General features: G+C 29.1%; 1 protein-coding gene across 4 annotated transcripts in view; it reads right to left on the minus strand.

Moving 5' to 3' along the window:
* Positions 1 to 27: 27 nt before the first annotated feature.
* Positions 28 to 20,231, minus strand: part of LOC106689142 (popeye domain-containing protein 3) — a 45,647-nt gene continuing 25,443 nt past the window's right edge. The window contains exons 1-8 of one of the 4 annotated variants that reach the window (XM_014433956.2): positions 18,064 to 18,321; positions 17,768 to 17,893; positions 14,242 to 14,379; positions 12,071 to 12,252; positions 11,078 to 11,314; positions 7,930 to 8,082; positions 7,389 to 7,539; positions 31 to 2,058 (exon numbers count right to left, since the gene is read on the minus strand). In XM_014433956.2, coding sequence (XP_014289442.1) covers positions 1,871 to 2,058; positions 7,389 to 7,539; positions 7,930 to 8,082; positions 11,078 to 11,314; positions 12,071 to 12,252; positions 14,242 to 14,379; positions 17,768 to 17,885 — 1,167 coding nt within the window. In that variant the 5' untranslated portion in view covers positions 17,886 to 17,893; positions 18,064 to 18,321 and the 3' untranslated portion in view covers positions 31 to 1,870. The other 3 variants (XM_014433955.3, XM_067052236.1, XM_014433959.2) reach the window with 3 other exon arrangements.

Here is a 20,231-nt window from a genome sequence, read left to right on the forward strand (position 1 = left end):
TTTTTTTGACCGCACCCGGACCATATTGCTTTCAAAAAGTATTAATATTTTTTTCCAAGCATATAATAGTTTAAATACTCATTTCACTAAAAATAAAGCTATAACTTTGAACTAATTATAAACAAATTAACATATTTTTTATATTGCTCAATTTGTCATGTTAATGCTTGTATGTAATTTTAAATATGTACAAGTGGTATATAAAACATCTTGATTAAGTTTATAATTCAATTATCCAAAAGATTGTTCAAAATATCTCTGACAAAAATTATGTATAATTTCATATTGTTTATCATTCTTTTGATATCTTAGTCAACAGAATTTTACTTGAAATGAATATAAACAAAAATAAACTGTATATTACATTTTTAGATTTCATATAATATATCAAATTTGTCAGTCTTCTCTGAATTTCAATACAATAAAATGTATATACAAAAAAGTAAGTGTGTTTTAATTATTGAAACTTATATTTTTATTGCATAGGGAAAGAAAAGTTGAGTCCAATAAGGTAAACTGGTGGACAAGCATTTTGCACACAGATTTTCAAACTTCAGTAATTTTTATATATTTTTCAATAATAAACATTTTTTTTAAGTAAGGGCGCTTATAAGTATTACTTAATCCTTATGATGAAGTAAAATGATATATTTCATTTCTACCAGATTTATTTTATCTTTGTCATATTCACCACACTTTTTAATGTGGTAAAATTTTTAATTTTTATTGCATTAATTAGCTTGAAATAACTAATAACTTGGAATTGTTAATAAGTTAAATAAAAAATTGTTGCTATTAATTGAAATAATTACTTTTAATTATTATTACTTTAATAGGAGAGAACAGTATATGATGCTGTTAGACCAGCGATGAAAATCAGAGGTTATATCTTAACCCTTATGTATGAGCGTTTGTATTGTATTTTTTATTTAAACACATAGTTATATTTTTTTATGTAAACTGTTAGCAGTTTGACTGTCATTATGGTAATCTTGTAATTCCATATATTAATTAGCAATAATGGGCCTAAGTTATTTTTATCATTTGATTTAATATTCACTTTTTTATAGCAGGTTTCTTTAGTATTTCTAGAAAAAAAAGACAAGTTATTTAACAAAATTTTATAATTTTTTTTCTATCCGAATGGGATTTTACAAAGAGACCTACTGCATTTCGCCAAGTAAGATTTTTATGGTATTGATTAGGTTCATACATAACATCTTAAAAATCTCTTAGATTCTAAATTTATTAATTATTCCACTTACAGAAACCTAATCTCTTATAATTCAGTTGCCCCCCGTTTTTATGGCCTTCCCAAAATCCACAAACCTAATACCCCCCTCTGTCCGATCACTTCTAATATCAATTCCCCCGCCGTTAAACTTAGTAAATACCTACTGCCGTCTTTACAAGCTCTCAGCCATGACAATACATATGACTTCTAGCATATTGATTAGGTTCATTTAAATTTTTTTTTAATTATTTTTTTTTTATTTATCTTTAGTGATCATGCCAGAATTGATATAATTCTATTATTCTGCTGTTTATGGCACTGTCCAACAGATTATAATGAGTGTAGCTGTTTGCTTTCATTTTACATTAAACATATAAACTTAATAGAAATATAATGATAATTACGGCTTTTAATAGTTGTAAATGGTGTCCAACCTAAAGTTATCCATTAATACTGTTTTATAAATTTAAATTACATGAACTTTTTTTTTATAAATTATTTACTAAGAAGACTTAGCTTTACAAGTTTCAATGCCAGCTGCTAAGTCTAGAATTAAACATACGTTCTAACACACCAATACTCCCTAAGTGCAGTTATCTCACATGGATTTATGTTAAAATATGTTCTTGTACACAATCATTCGTCGACGACTTCACAGCTGTGGTATTTAGAAGAAGTTTCCAGCCATGATTCTACTTCTACACTAGATCCGAGATCATCAGAACAGACAACTTCATTTAGTGGCATCATCTCTGGTACTCTGCCATTAGGAATTGTTGGGCCTGGTTTCTTCTCCTTGAAAAGTCTCTCTCTGCTGCCTGTTACTGCAATCATTGAGGGTGATGATGATTCATACATTGTAATACTGATTTCAGGATAAGATGTTATTTAATTTAACTACAATAGTTACTATCAAATAATGGTTGAACAAAATGGAAATTATTGAAAAAAAAATAGAAATATTTCATAATTCAGTGTTAAATTATTTAAAGGGTAAAAACTTTAATACCTATCTCATATAATATTTCTTTCTAAATTAAACAACTATTTTAAATTCAATAATAAATACTACAAGCAGATCTACAAATTAATGATGGGTAGTAAGTTATCAGTAATGCTTAGGCTTTTAAAATAAATTATTAAATAAATAAAGCAATAAATTAGAAAATTAATTGATTATAACTGAAAATGAAGATTATTATGAATTAGTTAGTTCCTTGAAAAATGCAACAAATAAATTCACAATAGAAAAATAAATTAACAATACTATCATAATTTCTTGGTATCAACATCACGCCACAACAATAATTTTGAAACATATTGGACAAGGAAAAAATACTGCACTGCTATGATTAAACAAAGATTTCATTGAAACAGTTCCAATATTAAATGATGAAAAATTTTTGAAAAAAAAAAAAAATAATTATTCTAAAATTTTAATAAATGTTTCTTCAATTAAAAAAAATCAGATAGATAATAACACCAAAACAAGTTCACAAAAAGAAGAAATATATAAAAATAAATTTAAAAAGAAAAGATGTAATAAAGAATTAATTTATTAATAACTAATAAAAAAATAAATCTGTACAGCTATAACCCATGAAGGGTTGGAGGTGCAGTATTTTGTAGTACTGTTACTAGTCCAACATTTGTGCAAGGAGGTGATTTTGTCAGAATCACGCTTGACTTCCAGATTTTTGCCCAATTAAAGGTAACCAATTTATGTGGCTGGGTGGACTGCAGAGGGCTCCTGAACCCACAGGGTTGACTCACGGCTACAGTGAAATAGAAATTATCTGCTACAGTCAGATTCAAACCTGAGTCCTTATAGTTGAGTATAGTTATTATAGTTAGTAGTATAGTGCCTTACCAATAAGCTACCCACTCCCACATTTATTAATTACTTATAATACAAAAAAATACAGAATAAAAACTAAGGAAAAATATAAAGACAGATTGTCAATCAATGATCTAATAAAAATAAAGGAAAAATATTCTCCACAAATAAAAGTATATTATAATTTTTACTGATGAAATAAAAAGATCTTTTAAAAAATATAACCATCTGAATGTTAAATTTAGCTTTTACAATGACAGTGAACTGAGATTTAATGAACAGGAAGGACAGAATAGAAATTTAAAACTAAAAGATATATAAAATAAAGTGCACAAAATGCCCAAACATGTATTATATTGGGGGACTTAAACAATAGAATAGAACAACACTAAACTAATGTAAATAACTCAAAAGATACCACCACATTTGCAAGATATAGTTTTTTCTATTTTCCTCTAAACCTTTCAGCTATAAGGGGTTTTATTTTATTATAGAATACAGTAAATCGATTCAACAGTAACTTCAATGACATGCTGCCACCTTCTTCGCGTGGTTCCTATTTTTAGTGGCTTTTCCTGAATTGTGTTTTCTACCAATCTCTCCTTTTATCTATTGGGCTGATCCTTCCTTCCAAACCTCACCCCTAAGTAGGTTATCACCTTACCAGGAATGATCATCTCAGCTTGAATTTCTAAGGCAATGGTGTGCAATCTCTCAGTCGTGGTTTGGACAATGACTCTTTGAGTTAGTTATAGAATTCACCTATCTTCAATCCTGGGTCACATGTAGCAACACCATCAAAGCAGAAACCAGAAAAAGTATATGGTCTGCAGTCTAATGTTACTGTGGGCTGAGGCAACATCTAGCAAGCAGGGTGGTAACAGGAGAGACAAACATAATTTTGTATACAACTCAGATTCACCCAATCCTTATTTATATATGGAATGAAAACCTGAACAATGACAAAATCTGTTCAAATTTGAATGCAAGACCCTCCGAACAATATTTGGACCAGTGTTTATTAGTGCAATTTACCATCTAATAAATGACACTTATTAATACCTATACATATTCCAAATAATATTTTTTTAGGATAGGTACCGAGTTAAATTGTAATTAACAAAATAAAAAGTTTTTTTTTGTATCATCCAATGGTTTGATCAAGCTTTGTTTCATTACTTTATGCCGAGAGCATCAAGAGTAGAATATTGATAGATTGCTCTAGCACTGGTATCACTCCTGGCTTATAAAATCTATCTAAAACCACTGCGATAATAAAAAACAACAAACTTGTTTATTATTTAATACATTATACTTCTGACTGATGCTCAACACTATTGTTTGGAGCACATCCATTACCTTTTATTAATTCAAATCTAGTTTTCAATAAGAAAAATGAAAACCTTGATATAATATTTAATTATTAGTCTGAACTTGAAATGTGTAATTAATAATGTAATAAAAAGTGTAATAAGTTAATAATAACACCTAATGATTGGATTATTGTATATAATCGATCCATTGAACCTTGTATAAAATAGAACTAATCAGTCATAACTTTTTTTAAAATTTAAAGTTCAAGATTTACATCAAATATATGTCCTGTATAGTCCATATTTTGTATTTAGCGTTTTAAATTGTGGACTATCACTATTGTGAGAAATAAAAAAACAAAACAATGATGGTGAAATCAGGCAGTGCCATTCTTAAATGCTTATTTGAAATGTAGCAGTGCTTGATGTGGTGGTTGTATAAGCTATAGTACGGAGCAGCATTAGTACATACCAAAATATCTCCTAAAGGGTATGTGTTGTAGAAAGCCAAATAAAAACCACGAGAAAAAAATATATTATTATTCATATCCATAGTTCAAAATATATTAATTTACATTACAACATATTGTATACATCCCATAATGCAACAGGTGGTTCTGCCAGACCAAGCTACAATTATTTGTCCACTTTTTGTATTAAATCATACATTCAATACAATGCATTTATTACTGTACTTATTTATTATGTGGAAATAGATAATAAAACTTAAAAAATTAATTAGTACAGAGTTCCAAACTATAAGGAAAATAAATATCACTATGCCTCATGTATTCTGCTTAGGGATATGTAAACTGCATGTATAAGTTTTCTTGTCGGATCTAATATTAGATGTATAAGTTCAACAATTGTAGGGAAAGAATGTATATGTTTAGGGTATGACTGGAACTAAAATCGTTTATAATAATGGAAGATTATTGATTGACCGTGTGTATAGATGAATGGAATATGGTCCGGGTGCGGTCAAAAAAACTCAAATAGTAAATGATTATACTATTTGAGTTTTTTTGACCGCACCCGGACCATATTCCATTCGTTTATAATAAGTAATCAATCACAATAGAAAATTGTTTACGACATTAGCAAATCGTATATTTATTTTTGGAATAGTGAAAATGTTATGTATATGTATATATATTAAATTTATACTTTTATCTGTCTTTAAGATGTTGAGCAGTACAAAACATGTTTATCATTTGAGGAAAGATTATTATGGCTTAATCCTCGATTTGGTAGTCAGGAGTTCAATGCTTACCTAATAGTAAATACCTGGATAGAATAAAAATTATAGGTGGAAATACATATTAAGGTGTTATTGGAATACATTGCGGTCAGTACTAAGTTTTCAACCATCAGATTTATTCCCTGGCTCATACTCATTATCATTTTAGAACTGAAGAAGCAAGCACTCTCTATACTCTATTTCACTAAGTTAACTTACTCCTATACACATATATGCAATACAAAGTTGTTACAGTGAGCAGAGATTTTTAAATCTGTATTGTATCAATTAAAGAATTGCTTTCCATTCTCTGTCTATGTTGGCTAGACAAGTGATTTTGGTTGTCAGTTCTAGAAATCAATTCCATTATTTCAACACTGGTATTAAATTTAATCTAAGAGGGTGAAATGAGTGTGTTGTGTCATAATCACTAGGTATTTACAAAAGTATTTGTGCATAAAATAAGTTTTATTTAAATTCAAGTTTCAAATTACTTTGTAAAAATATAGTCCGTCATTGCCAATGTTTAACCCATCTTTCTGCCATGAGTTGAATTTGGTGATGATATCTGTCCTTGGTTTTAGAGACAATAGACTCTTCTTATTTTGATTTGGCACCCTGGTTGTTTTCAATTAGCCAGCCTTTCAAAAAATGAGCTATTGCCAAAAGAGGCCATAGTTCAATGGTGCAATATCTAAGCTGTGAGGAGGGTGCTGAATGATGCTAACACCCTACATTTCTAAGATTTTTTCTTTGATAAATAGTGGAGGATGAGTAGGAGCATTGTATAGCTAAAATATAACTTTATTCCAATTGCCCAAAGCTGTGTAATTCTTTTTTAAAACTGCAAATACTCTTTCGAGTTGTTCACAGAAATACTCATTGTCAATAGCTCTGACATTTAGAACCAGCTCAAAGTGCAAAACATTCTTTCTTGTTACTAATTATAATTCCACAAAACACAAAGTTTATCATTAAGGCTGTGGTACTCACAATTGGAACATCTGAGCTAAAATGCTGTTGTATAATGACAAATCAGGTTTTTACTTTTCACTGCAAACATTTCCTCAATTGCTACCTTTGCACTAAATCCTTTTTTTCTTAAGTGAATTAGAAGACTATGAATACAAATTTTTTTTGGTGAAATTTATGCAATGAAATGAAAGACGAAAACAGTTAGTATAGATAATTCAATAAAGGCTTAATCCCAGTAAACAATGATATAAACATTGTTTATATCAGAGTCAAATAGGAATTGAAAAGAAGATTTTTAATGTATGGAATGAATTGGAGCACAAAGAAATTTGTATCAACCTGGTATTGCATGAATAAAATGTAATATGATTGTGATATGAATAAAATGTGCAATATTTTTATAGATGATACCTTTAAAAATAATATTTATAATGTAAGGTTACTGCAGGACAGAAAAATTGAAAAATCAAAGAAACAATTATTTGTACCCATTTTGATAAACATTTATTGATATCATTTCGAAAAATTGTTTGTAGCATATAATATAATCGTTAATTATAATATACATCTCAATTTAATATGTATTGTTTGTTATAAATTTTATTTCTTTAAGTTCTTAAGTCTTAATATTATCTATTCAAGAGACAATAGAAAAAATATATATACAATTCATAACATAATATTAACTTATACTATATTTATAAGTTTTAGTGAAAGATACATCTAAAATATTAACTAAGAACATAATTTTAAAAAATAACATTTTAATTAATTAACTAAACAAATTACCATTTTCATTTGAATTTTGACATCCTCCATATAATATTGCCTTATGTTTCACTATAGCTTTGAAGGATGGATTTTTGTGGTCACCAGAAGCCAATGATGAAGTTATACTTGGTAATCTTATGTCAAGGTGGTAACCTTTCTCTGTAACAATCTGTTGTAACCAGTCAGTAATAAAAAATAGCCAAAAGAATAAATGTATATTTAATAATGACATTACAAATCATTTTATGCTTTTAATAAAGCATTAAAAAAACTAGTATTCTTTTTTTTTGGAAATTAGAACTTAAAACTTTTTAGCATGACATTCTGCAATTTTTATTAATTTTTGTTTTAGATAAATTAATTAATCCATCCCATTATAACCTAAACCTATCATTCCCTTCCTAGCAATCAGTATGAAATAGTACTTTCAATTATGTAAATGCAATCAGAATTCTATTGTAATTGATGTGAATGAGAAATAAGTTGAATGAGACTTCTTTTAAAAGTACTGGTACTTCTACTTTATTGTAATGACTATCTTAAAGAGATGAAAATTCACCTTATTATTCATAGCATACAGTTTCGTAGTTATGTCTCTGGCAATTAAGGTGGACATGACTGTGGCGAGATATGTTTCTTTAGCAAACAGGTATTCAAGTGATGTCCTCTGCCAGTATAAGTACCTACATGAGGTAGCAGCTACAATCGACACCTATAAAATAAATCATGAAAGTATGATTAGTTGATGAATAATAAGTTATATTTATAATAATAGTAATTAAATCATAAATTAAAAAAAATTACTAATGCTAATGAATCTAAAATATTCAAAATTAAATAAAATCATTCTTTTTTAATATTATATTATTCTTTTGGATTTCATGGATCTATAAAAATTTTTTATTGTTAAAACTGATTATTCATTATTATATAATGTTTATTACGAGAAGATGAAAACAAGTCTAATTAAAGTAGCATAAAATCCAGTCAATATTTAATTACTTGAAACCTAGTTACACAAATTTTATTCAGTTTCGTTATTTTATAACTTAAGCAGTACTAAGAATAAGGGCAGATTCACTTAATAGGCCATTAGGCCAGCACTTAGGGGTGCAGACTTAAAAATTTATATCTAGTTTTGTTTTTCTTACGATTAAAAATAAAATTTTAATTTATTTAAAATAGTTGTAAATATGTATATTGTGTTAGTATATAATATTATACTTGATTTGAAAATATACAAATACTAAAACAAAACCTAAACATTTTTTTTTAAATCTTCACTAAAATTAATTGTAAAATAAAACAGTAGTTGGCGACACTGCTCTAGCATGGAATTGCTTTGCATCCCTTGGGGCTACAACAGTCAGTCGTGGCATCCATTAGTGAAAATACACTCTCATGGTCTTTGTTTATAAAACCCTCCCTAAATTCCACAACAATTTGGTAGCAGAGTGTGGTTTAGTGCATAAAGGGTTAAGTGACAAGAGTAATTTACCTATAACAACAGATACGTAAGGTTTGTGATTTTATTTAGGAATAACCGGCAAAATCAAAACACAAAGGACATGGAAGCCACATTATTCAACAACGAAAGACTCACTGCAGAAAATTACGGGATCTGATTTATTAAAATTGAAGCGTACTTAAAAGCAAAGGACTTATAGGAAGATATTAAAGAAAAAGATCCGCTGACTGAAGAAAACACAGCTTGGAAAAAACCAAACAAAAAGGTACTCTCTATTATTATTTTAACAGTCAGTGATGATATATTGCTGTTGATTAGATGTGAAAAAAGTGCGAAAAGGGTTTGGGAAAAATTAAGAGAAAGGTTTGAGGGCATTCTCATAAAAAAAGTGATGGATTTGATGTTCGACCTTACCAAAATCAGGAAAAACAGAGGTGAAACATTGGATGAATATCTTATAAGGTTTCAATGTTTAGTTCTGGAGATAGCTCAACTGAGTAAATCCCTAACAGATAGAGAATTAATAAGACATATAATTGAAGACTTACCACCATCTTATGATCCTAATGTCATCACTATTTTGGTAAATAGGAATCCTAAATTTGGTGAGATAAGGCAAATGCTTTCGTCATTTGTAAGGAATGAACAAGCATTAAAGATACATCGTAAAAGGTCAAAATTTTGTCTAAAAGCCTGCTATATTTGTAAAAAAAAAACAGGTCACCTAAAAAATGAATGCTGGTTTAACAAAGAAAATAATAGACAATGCAGGAGAAATGGACCCTCGGATACTCAAAAGCCTCAACCAAGGAGACAGCATAGAGCATTATTGGCTAAAGAATTTGGCTTATGCACAATTACCAGAGATAATAAGTGTCTGGTGGAGGAAGGATCTGATGAAACAAAAGAATTTGAAAAGTAAAGTAAAGTTATCCTTTTCCAGGAAGGAAGAATCGAAGATAGTGATGAACACTTCGAAGATAAAGTTCCTACACAAAGCGTACAAATGACATCTGATCAACAACAAACATCAATGATAATGAAAGTGTTGAAATATTGGTAAACATTGAAGGAAAAGCTAAGAAGCGCCAAGACAAAAAGAAGAAGCAGAAAGAGAAACCTGCTGAAAGGTTACAAGAACTAAAGACTTTAATTGGTGACCCAGGACTTCATTTCAGAGATAAAGAAAAACTTGACCGGAAGATGAAAAAACATTTTATAGAAGATTTCTACACGGAAGATGAAGAACACCTTAGATTAAATACACATGACTCTGATTGGGACATTGGTGAAAATAATATGGATTGTGAAGCAAAAATTGAAAAATATACCGGAGCTAAGAAGAAGAAGAGACCCAGAAATAAAAAGGGATTTGGTGGTACAACAAATATTGCTAAACCTCCTGTTGGACCAAATGTTCATAATGACATTAGAGGGAATTTTGGCGAATACTATAATCCTGACTATGAAGAATCTGGATGCAGTCGAAAAGGAAGAGGTCCGGGTCATCAAAAAAAGAACAGAAGACCGGTTGGGGATGTTTGAACCTAGGACTAGAAGTGTTAGTAAACATTGAAATTAGTGTAGGTTTAATTAGGGTGTATGCAATAAATAGTAAAAAAAAAAAAATGTATAAATAAAAATAAGCAAAGTAATAAATAAAAGGAAGTAATAAAACATATTTTAGGAAGGAAATTGTCATAGAAAATAAGTTTTATTATTTGGCTTGTGAAATACAATGGTAGATGGTGACACTACTCTAGCATGGGATAGCTTCGCATCCCTTGGGGCTAGAACAATCGGTCGTGGCATCTATTTGTGAAAACATACTCTCGTTGTCTTTGTTTATAAAACCCTCCCTAAATTCCACAACAAAGTCTATAAGTTGAAAAAATCTTTTAGCATCAACTGGAGTAGCATCTTTTTATGAGATTGTAACAATTGGGTCTAAATTAAGGACTATATTCTTCTCCTTTTTTTTCTAAATTCTGTTTTGTTCAAAATTATTAATTTTCCTCCTTTAACATTCAACCTTAAATTAAAATTTATTTTTATCATAACAAAAATACAACAATGTTATGAATAATTGAATAAACATATATTTATTATTAATTACTTATATTTAGGTTTTTGATTAACTGTAAGTTTCTTTCTTAAATACTACCTAGCATTTGCAAGACTGCTTAATTATTCCAAACTCTTCCTCTTTTACTAATGAGAATAAGAGATAATTATGTACCTTGAATTTATCATCCATATTTGCTCTACTTTCAAATTCGGGTGAGTCTAGGAATTCACAAGCTAAAATTGGATGAAGGAAATGACCATCACAAAGAACATTCAATTTTCCAGACAAAAGTAACCCGAGCCTGTCTGTTCTCGTTAAATTTTGTAATGCATAAGCTTCACCTGCATGTAGTGACATTATTTGAGCCATATCATTGTTTATGAGTTTTTTGAACTGGATTCTGGTGACCTGAAACATAACCAAATAATGTTCTACAATAGTAAAATATTTAAAAAATTTAATTTAAATAATCCCCCAAATAATTGTAAAATGTGCTCTAAATTATTATTATATTTTTATTTTTTACTTTTTTTTTTTGCCTCAAGCCTTCCACTGAAGACCTATACAGCCCCAGAGTGGGAATATCAATATTCATTTCCACAAAATAAATATTGAATAACCTAGGTGGCATTCAAACCCCCAACGTTCTAAACCAACTCTGGAATCTTTTTCCCAATATGAGTCATATAAATTGCACTTATAAATTATTATGTAAAGCCTATATAATTTCTTAAAGAGAAGAGTTTCAGAAAAACTATGATATTGATTATAAAATAACTATCAAGAAATGGAAATTATTAATTATGGGAACACCTCAAATATACAAAAATTATAATTTTGGTAAATTTCATCAGCTTTGCATAGCAAGAAGTTGAAATCAGGTTATTTGAATTTAATGTAGAATTTGAATTAGTTCATAATTGTTTTTTTAAATTAAATGTATTGATTTTGTAATTATGTATATAAATTCTTAGTGTGTTTAAGAAAGCTCAAAGTACCATATTATTCTGCAAATGATATATCTCCTTATCTTGCATATATATTATCACATAATTCATTGTTTGATAATATGTAACTATTAAAAACTATTTTTATATCAAATAAATCTATTAAAACAGCAATTAATTAGTATATTTACAATCTTTAAAATTTTTATCGGTCTACCTTAAATGGTACAAAAAGTGTATGATAGGCTTCTTCTAATTCTGGATCAAACTTAACTGGCCTCATCCTATAAAGTAAGAATATCAACTGGAATAAATTGATGATGGTGTAGCAGGAGTTCCAAAAGAATATGTCTGGTGCACAAACAATAATCCATGCCCATGCAGAGAAAATGAAGAAACCTAAACAAATAATAATAATTTATTATTTACTGAACATTACTACTTATACTTAATATTACATACTTAAAAACAAGACAAAAACGACATTACTTACTTAATGAAATAAAAGAAACAAAAACTACACATCTTATTGTGGGTGTTCTGCTCTAAGTATAAGGCTTTGCATCACATATATAAAAAGAAGTTTAAGATCTGATTGTGAGGGAACATACAAAAGTTCATACGATTGGTTTTGGTTAATGCAGTTTAGCTTCGGCATGAATCAGATTCGGTTCTCATGGTACGCAGGGCAGTTTATTAAAAAATGGAAACAATCCTCTAGTGCCGTTCCATCACAAGCTGGACCCTTGTGTTCACAAGCTTCTGTGGGTCCAAAATATCTTTGTGTGGATAGACACTTAGAGTAATTGCATATTTACCAGAGAGCCGCAGTTGGGCAATTATTCTAAGGTGAGCTATGGGGAAGCTGATTTTAAGGTAGCTTTGAGGAGAGTCCGTTTTAATGAAGACCCTACTGTACCACGAGTTGTAAATCGATTTTTGTAATAACAGGTTTTTATCCATGACAAATTTCCTGTATCTATCCAAGATCTCTCCCATTCTAATTTTGATACTTACCGGATCATTGAATAGTATCGGGTCAAACATTCCGAAGCTCTCCAATAGTTTTCTTATCTGTGTTTCCCAATTATATTGCAAACTCAAACAGTTGTTGCTGTCGAGCTGCAGTAGTTTTAAATAACATTGTTTGACAAAGCGATTACAACTCATTTTAAGAATTTTTAGTAATCAGGCCAAAGTTTGCTTTAAAAAGTGATATCCTACAGGAATGGGGGCCACTTCTAGTCTTACCATAAAGTGTGGGGAGTTCCGTTGCAAACACAGTAGTCGTTTGTAGTATCTCACTTGTAAATTTTCCAATTCCTCTATGTGCTTCAAGGCCCAAATAGGTGCAGCATATAGGATACAACTCAACATAATTGACTAGTAAAGCTTTTGCCTGGCATCCTACAGGATTATTTTTGCCTTCGCGCAGGTATTTAGTACTGCCCTGATGCTTGAGCTGCTTTTCGATACTATTTTCCTCATCGCACGGTTAAAGAGTCCTGATGAACTAAAAGCTATACCAAGGTATTTATATTAAGGTACTTCTTCAACAATACTCCCCTCGAAGTATACCCTTTTGCCTTTTTTAGGCCTACCTCTATAGGTTTTTAGGTGAAATTGACCACTCTCTTAAAAAATGTAAACCAGGTAAATCTCCCGGTGTCAATAAAATAACGTGTGATTTCATTAAAAATTTGCCTGATAAATGGCTTTTGTATATAGAAGTGCTATTTAATAAAATATTGAAAGCTGAAAAATTTCCTAAATCATGGACCAATGTTATATCTGTAATGGTGCATAAAAAAAGGCAATTTGAATAACCCAGAAAATTATAGATGTATTGCTTTGACTAACAGCCTACTAAAAATCACCTCCATTTTATACAATAGATTATCGATCTGGTGCCAAGAAACTGTAAATAATTCCTATCCGTTAGAAAAGCCTAAGCTCCTAGCCTCCTAAGCCCGAAAATAGTATAGTATTTTTAGATATATTATATATTATTATATTAGAAAATAGTATTTCCATAAATTTAAAAATTTTAGTTCATGGATTTCACTGATTTGGCAAAACTGATCATGAGATTTCTAGTAGTACAATTGACAAAATGTGGAATGATTATGACTGAAATTGTGTTATTTGTAAATTTAGACAAATTTCTTCATTCTCTCTTTTAGTAAATAATTCATAATTAAAAAAAAATTAATGTATGATTAACATAATGATTTGTATCCTAACAGTTGTAATTTAATAAGAGTTTACTATATAATAATATCTAGCATATTATTTGAATTTTGTTAATGAAACTGACATTAACATACCCCTTATTCTATTGTTTTTTCCTATTAAATCATATATCATAATCACATAAATCATATTTACCTAAAACAAGAGCTGCATGCATAAACAAGATCCCCTTTTTGGTAGAAGGCACTGCATACGAAAGAAAAAAACAGGCATTGGCTAGTTGAAAAATCAAATGTTGAGGTGGCCTCCAGTTTTCACACCATCCAAGGCTAACTGAAAGTAAATCATTCTGTTTGAGGTAAAAAGTTTTGTTTGACCTTTCAGATATTATAGGTGAAAAATGAAAATAATAATCTACAGTTTTGAACCTGATCTGTTTGTAAATAATCCATGGAATATGTCTCTTAATGTAGTTTCTTCAATGCAGCAATGGACATCGACGTAACAATTGTTCCTAAACCCAAAAACCAATTAAAAAATTGCAGCCTTTGTTTTTCTCAGCTTTTATATCAACTTATGCTCAGCAATAATAAAAATTGTGCCAGGTCTTTGGTGCTTCTTTCATTGGCAGACACAGCGAAAATCTATCAGCTAAATGTCAGAAGCTGCTGATATCTTAGCATCACATTCAGAAAGTAAAATTTTTTCATGAGGCTTCAAGGAATATTATAATATTTTATAAAGGATATATTATAAAAAGCCTTTGAATTTTGGGGTGTAGCAAGCTTTGATTATTTACAAACAGATGGCAGTGCAGCAGCAGTCAGCAGTACAGCTTCGATTGATTGTTAATAAAAAAATTGTTTCTGCCGGTATACAGACTGCTGATAAATTGCTATGATTACAGTAAAAAGTACACGAATAAACATCATAAAATAGATTGACTAAATGAGGTCAAAAAATATACACATACTATGTTTATGAAGCTTTAATGGAAATAAGGCATTCTACACTACATCAGGCACTGATTTGTCAATTTTTCATTTTGTATCAGAATCAAGACAAATATTATTAATCATGTTGAATAATACCATTAGCAAGAAGTTCCATATTAAAGCAAATCACATATAAAAAAACAAGAATTAGTATTGTATCAAATAATTTTTATTTTATGCAGAAATTTATATTTACAATTCCTGAATTAAATACACCACAAAGGACAGAAACAGTTGAATTCTTTTCTGAGATTTGTCTTGGGGATTATCAATGATATTCTTGTCCTCTGCTATACTATGTTTAAATGATTTTTTATCTCCTTATGTTATCAGTAGTTTTTTCGATTTTCATTTTTACCTCTTCATCTCATCAGAATCTCCTTTTTTTGAAGCATTAATTCTTTGAGTTCTCATAAAATCATATCCCAAATAAGCCTGATTAGATCATGCTTTCAAATTTGGAAATCCGTTCCAGCCCTGATAACCCATTTTCAAATCCTGTCATCTCAGAGACAGCCGATGGAAGTATATGAACAAAAAATCGAACATTTATTTCTTTGTTACCATACATTTTATTTCAGAGTGATTACCAACTAACTGTAATTTTCAGGTCCCAATTTTTAAAAAAGATCGTACTTCTGAAAAAATTAAAATGAATTTTCTTTTAGTAGCTCTTAGCTAAAACCACTGTTAAGCAAAACTTGAATGCAAAATTCATTAATAAAATTATAATTTTAAAAGTTTGTAGCCAAAATGACGCCATAAACATACCCATAATGGTGTGTCCACAAGTAAAATGTACAAACCTGTTATTTTTCCTTTTTGGCCTGCTTGTGTGAAAGGAATAAGAGTGACATAAGTAGGACAAGTTGTGGCCAAAATCAAATTTAGAACTTCAGGATTTTCACATATTTCAAAGACCTGGAAGACATTAACATTTCTTTGTTTTATGTTTTTATTTGTCCATGATTATATTGATTTTTCCCCCTAAATGTACTTTGATATATTCTACAACCTGTTCTAACTTGATACAAAAGTAATTGAAATAATTTTTGTAAGCTTTTAATTAAGATCTGAATACTGCACAACAATTTTTCTAAGAGATGAATGAAAATAAAGTTAAGATGAATTTTAATATAAAAATGTTGCTCTGGGATAGTCAAGACAATAAGAATTAAAGTGCTTAATGTAAGCAGAACAATAATAAAACATTTTGATATAATTAATTCATCATGTTTGTTAGAAAGAAATGTTCCTAAGATTATATTGTAACCCGTATTTATGTATATTGATCCTTTGAAATCATTATATTCAAATGGAAAATAAAAATTGTCCATTATTTGAAAATCCTCCTTCAAAGTTTTATTTATTGTATTTTTAATATTTATTTTTTTCTAATTATGCCAATCAGTCCACACTTTCTATAGTTATCACTCGTTTTTTTAAGTCTATGATTGAAGGAGCTAATCAACCTTATTATTTGTTTATAATCATTATTTGTTGGTTGTAACAGCCTATATTACAGTTCATGTACTCCAACTAGGGTAGAAAGTATAGGTTATCCTGCAGGTAACAAACCAATCCTGGCCAAAGAGGGAAGGTTCATGCCATGGGTCCTCCATGAAATTTGAGCCTGGATTCAATTGACACCACTTCAAGGTGATGTTATTCATTCTGTTATCTTGTTTCAAAGCATTCTTCAACATGCAGTACTATTCTATTATCTATGCAATGAAGAAAATATGTCTACAACTGTTTATTTAGCTATTCTAACACTTTTTAATGAAGTTTTTTGCCTAAAATATTTACAAATTTGTTGGTACACATTTTGTCTACTTAATATCTACAATGTTTTCCAATAACTACTGGCATATATTCATGGGCACAACAATAAGGTTGGCTTATGTTTTGATTTGAGCTAAAGCTAATTATAGTAAGTCTAATGGGAGTATTTATTTACATGATAGACAATTTTCTGCTATCTTATAATTTTTTTACATTTTAAAGTATTCAATTTTTTCTTTACTTACTGAAATTATTGGATCAATAGTCACAAATAATCTTAAAAGGCCTGGAAACATACATAAGGTCACCACAAAGTTTTCTTTTAGTAGGAAACTATATTCTGAATCAAAAGTTTCTGTATATTTTTTTTTTATCAAACTTATTGTAACCCTTAATCCATTTGTCACCTTTGATTTAATGGTACTAGAGTAAAATATTTTAGTAACAGAGGTAATGTTTTAAAGGATGTCGATGAAACCACATTTTCTAATTGTTGAGATAAATAATTTATCTCCTTAGGTTGAAGAGAAAAACTTTTTCTGTAATTATTTTTCATTTATCTTGCTGGTTTTTTAAATATATTTTTTTTGAACTAATTAAGGTTATCTGAAGGGATCAGGAAAAAATTGTGTTATGAAAGAACTCGAATCTTAAAGGTTATTGATAGTCAGTTATATTTACATTTGTTGAATATTACAATAATCATTGTATTGACATAAAAAAAAATCATTATTTTAAAAATAGTTTTTCACAATGTGTAGTAAGACAAGAAACTTTTTTCTGGAGTGCTAAACTTTTTTTAAAATTAACTTTTACATAACGGACTTTTTGAAGTATTAAAAAAAATCATATTCTGTAATATTAAAAAAAAAAAATCATTAATATTTTCTTTTATTTTAGCATTCATTTATTTATTCCCAATTTGAATTTATCAAACTTACTTATGCCTAAATATGTTGTATAGTTGAACGGGCCTTCTTCCCATGTGATGTTATTATTCCAAGGGCGTACATGTATGACTGTTGCTCCACGGTCATATAGACCCTGGTCTTGTGACATACTGGACACTATACATGGCAAGTAATTATTTGATCAGAAAAGTTTTTAACAAGTCTGTTACTAAAATAAACTGACAAGTGTTAGGATTAGCTAAGATAAAAAAAAAAAGTTTAGTCAATAGATTGATTTGACTAGACTATATTTTCATATACATTTCTTATTCAATATTTATACTTACATGTTTAGGAGCTATTTATCATGAAATAATTTATTTTTTTGTAAACCATTTAAAAACTTTTTTATTTTAAATAAGCAGTTATCAGCAAATTCAAAATATATTGAAACTACCATCTATATAGTACTGTATTGACACATGCCTATTTAAAACTATGAAAACTAGTTATAAGTGTATAGCCTCTTGCTAAAGCTAAGACTAGTTAATGATAATGGAGAAAAAAAAATTAATAATTGAATTAACTGGAATTCTTGATACAAGGCTCACCTCTAATTTACATTACAAAAACAAGAATGAGTGGTCAATATTGGACAATATAACATGAGGAAAGAAATGTGCTAAGAGTGCTAGTGTTTTCCCCAGCACATTATTGATCCTGACTGAGAGTTCCCTAGTTCATTTCATCAATAACAGGTTGCTCTTCATGTTCTCTTCTTTAGATAAATCTCTGTATGAGGTGTTAGAAATTACTAGTATTTATATGGAATTGGGTTTATATCCAGTGAAAATTCCTTTAAAATACAGTAGAAAGTACAGTTAAATACCCCGAATTGCCTTATTTCTTGTACATTATTTCCATTAAAAAATCTTTCCAGCAAAATGAAAAAAAAAAACAATTATTTTTCAAAATTACTATAATATGAAAACTAATATTTTTTTTTTTTTATAGTAAAGAGAAGAAGTAGAATTAAATTTGTTAAATTAATAATCATCTAATATATATTATTTTCGTTTTGTTTGATTATTTCATTTTTTATAATATTTTTTCATGTTTATTAATTTTTTTTTTTATGCAACTGGTTTTTACAACTTCAAGCCCATGAAATAAACAAAAGATATTTAGACAATTACATGAAAATCGTATGTCTAATAATTTTTTTTTACAGCTGCATGATGTTTTTTCATGTAATTCATATTGGTTTATTTCTTGAATCTCAATCTTACTACCTTATACATTAATCACTCACAGAAATTTTGAAAAATTATGATTGGAAAAAGAAAGTTTTTTAATTCTAAGAAATGATATATATTCTTAAACAAAATTTAGGATATTTATAGTGTAAAAATTAATAAAATTTGAGCTGATTAGAAAAATCTAAAAATTAAAAAAAAGTGGTTAAAGTAATGGTTGAAGCTTAGTTTTTTTATGTTAGTCTTCATCAAATTCATGACGAGTAGGCCATTAAAATGTTGGATTATGGGTTAGATCAGGCTACGGAGCAGTAAATGAAACTTTAAAGGAATTTTAATTTTTCAAAAAGATACCTGTTTTGGTTTCTTTTTTATCTAAAGCCTTTTCAATCCTTGTCAATAGATGGTTGGAGGCAGTTTTACTGAATTTTACTCATGGCAGGAAAGCAATCTATAATATATTTATAATGCAATCAATCTTTTAAATTATATTTTCAAATGTTTTCATAAGATTAATACTAACACATAGTTGTTAAGCTGTTATGGCTAGGGGACATGTTAGATGATGTGCCATCAAGTTTTCTTTTCTATTTTACCTTGGGAGTAATGTGAAGAGCTCTATTACCTCTCTTTCACCAAGGATTATCCAAAACCATGTTTAGTGTTGTCCTAGCTTCCACAACCTATGATTGTCCTAAGTTCTAAGTTCTACCTTCTAAGTTCTAACGTTCTAAGTTCTGCCTTTCTGCCTTATTAGATTTTAATATTGTATTCTTGTTTAACACGTTGACTGTCAGGGCTGTAGCATATACAGTACAAGGATTGGCACACTGTGTGCCGGGGCCATAGCATATACAGTGCAAGGATAGGCACATATAGTGCCGGAGCCGTAACATATATGGCATATTTGTCTTTAATGGATTTTTTTTCAATTATTGTTTTACTAGACATAGACTTTTATAATAATCCTTTTTTTATTTATTGATTAGCATATAACTGTATAGTACATACTACTTGCATAAAATTGATTTTTGTTTAAATTATTTTTTATTACTAACAAACTACTCGATTCTTACATTAACCGTGTTACTCCAATCCCTCCTGTCCTCAACTCTTCTCAACCCACTCCACCACTTTTTCAGTACAGGTCGCTTCCGTATATCCCCATTCTTTCCGATAAAATTCAAAAATCTTTAAGATACACTATTCCCACCCTACATCTTGGCTTGAAGTCCCACAATAAAATTTCCTATCTTTTT

The sequence above is a fragment of the Halyomorpha halys genome, unplaced genomic scaffold, assembly GCF_000696795.3.
Source record: "Halyomorpha halys isolate HHAL.00 unplaced genomic scaffold, Hhal_1.1 Scaffold1284.1, whole genome shotgun sequence".
NCBI lineage: Eukaryota > Metazoa > Arthropoda > Insecta > Hemiptera > Pentatomidae > Halyomorpha > Halyomorpha halys.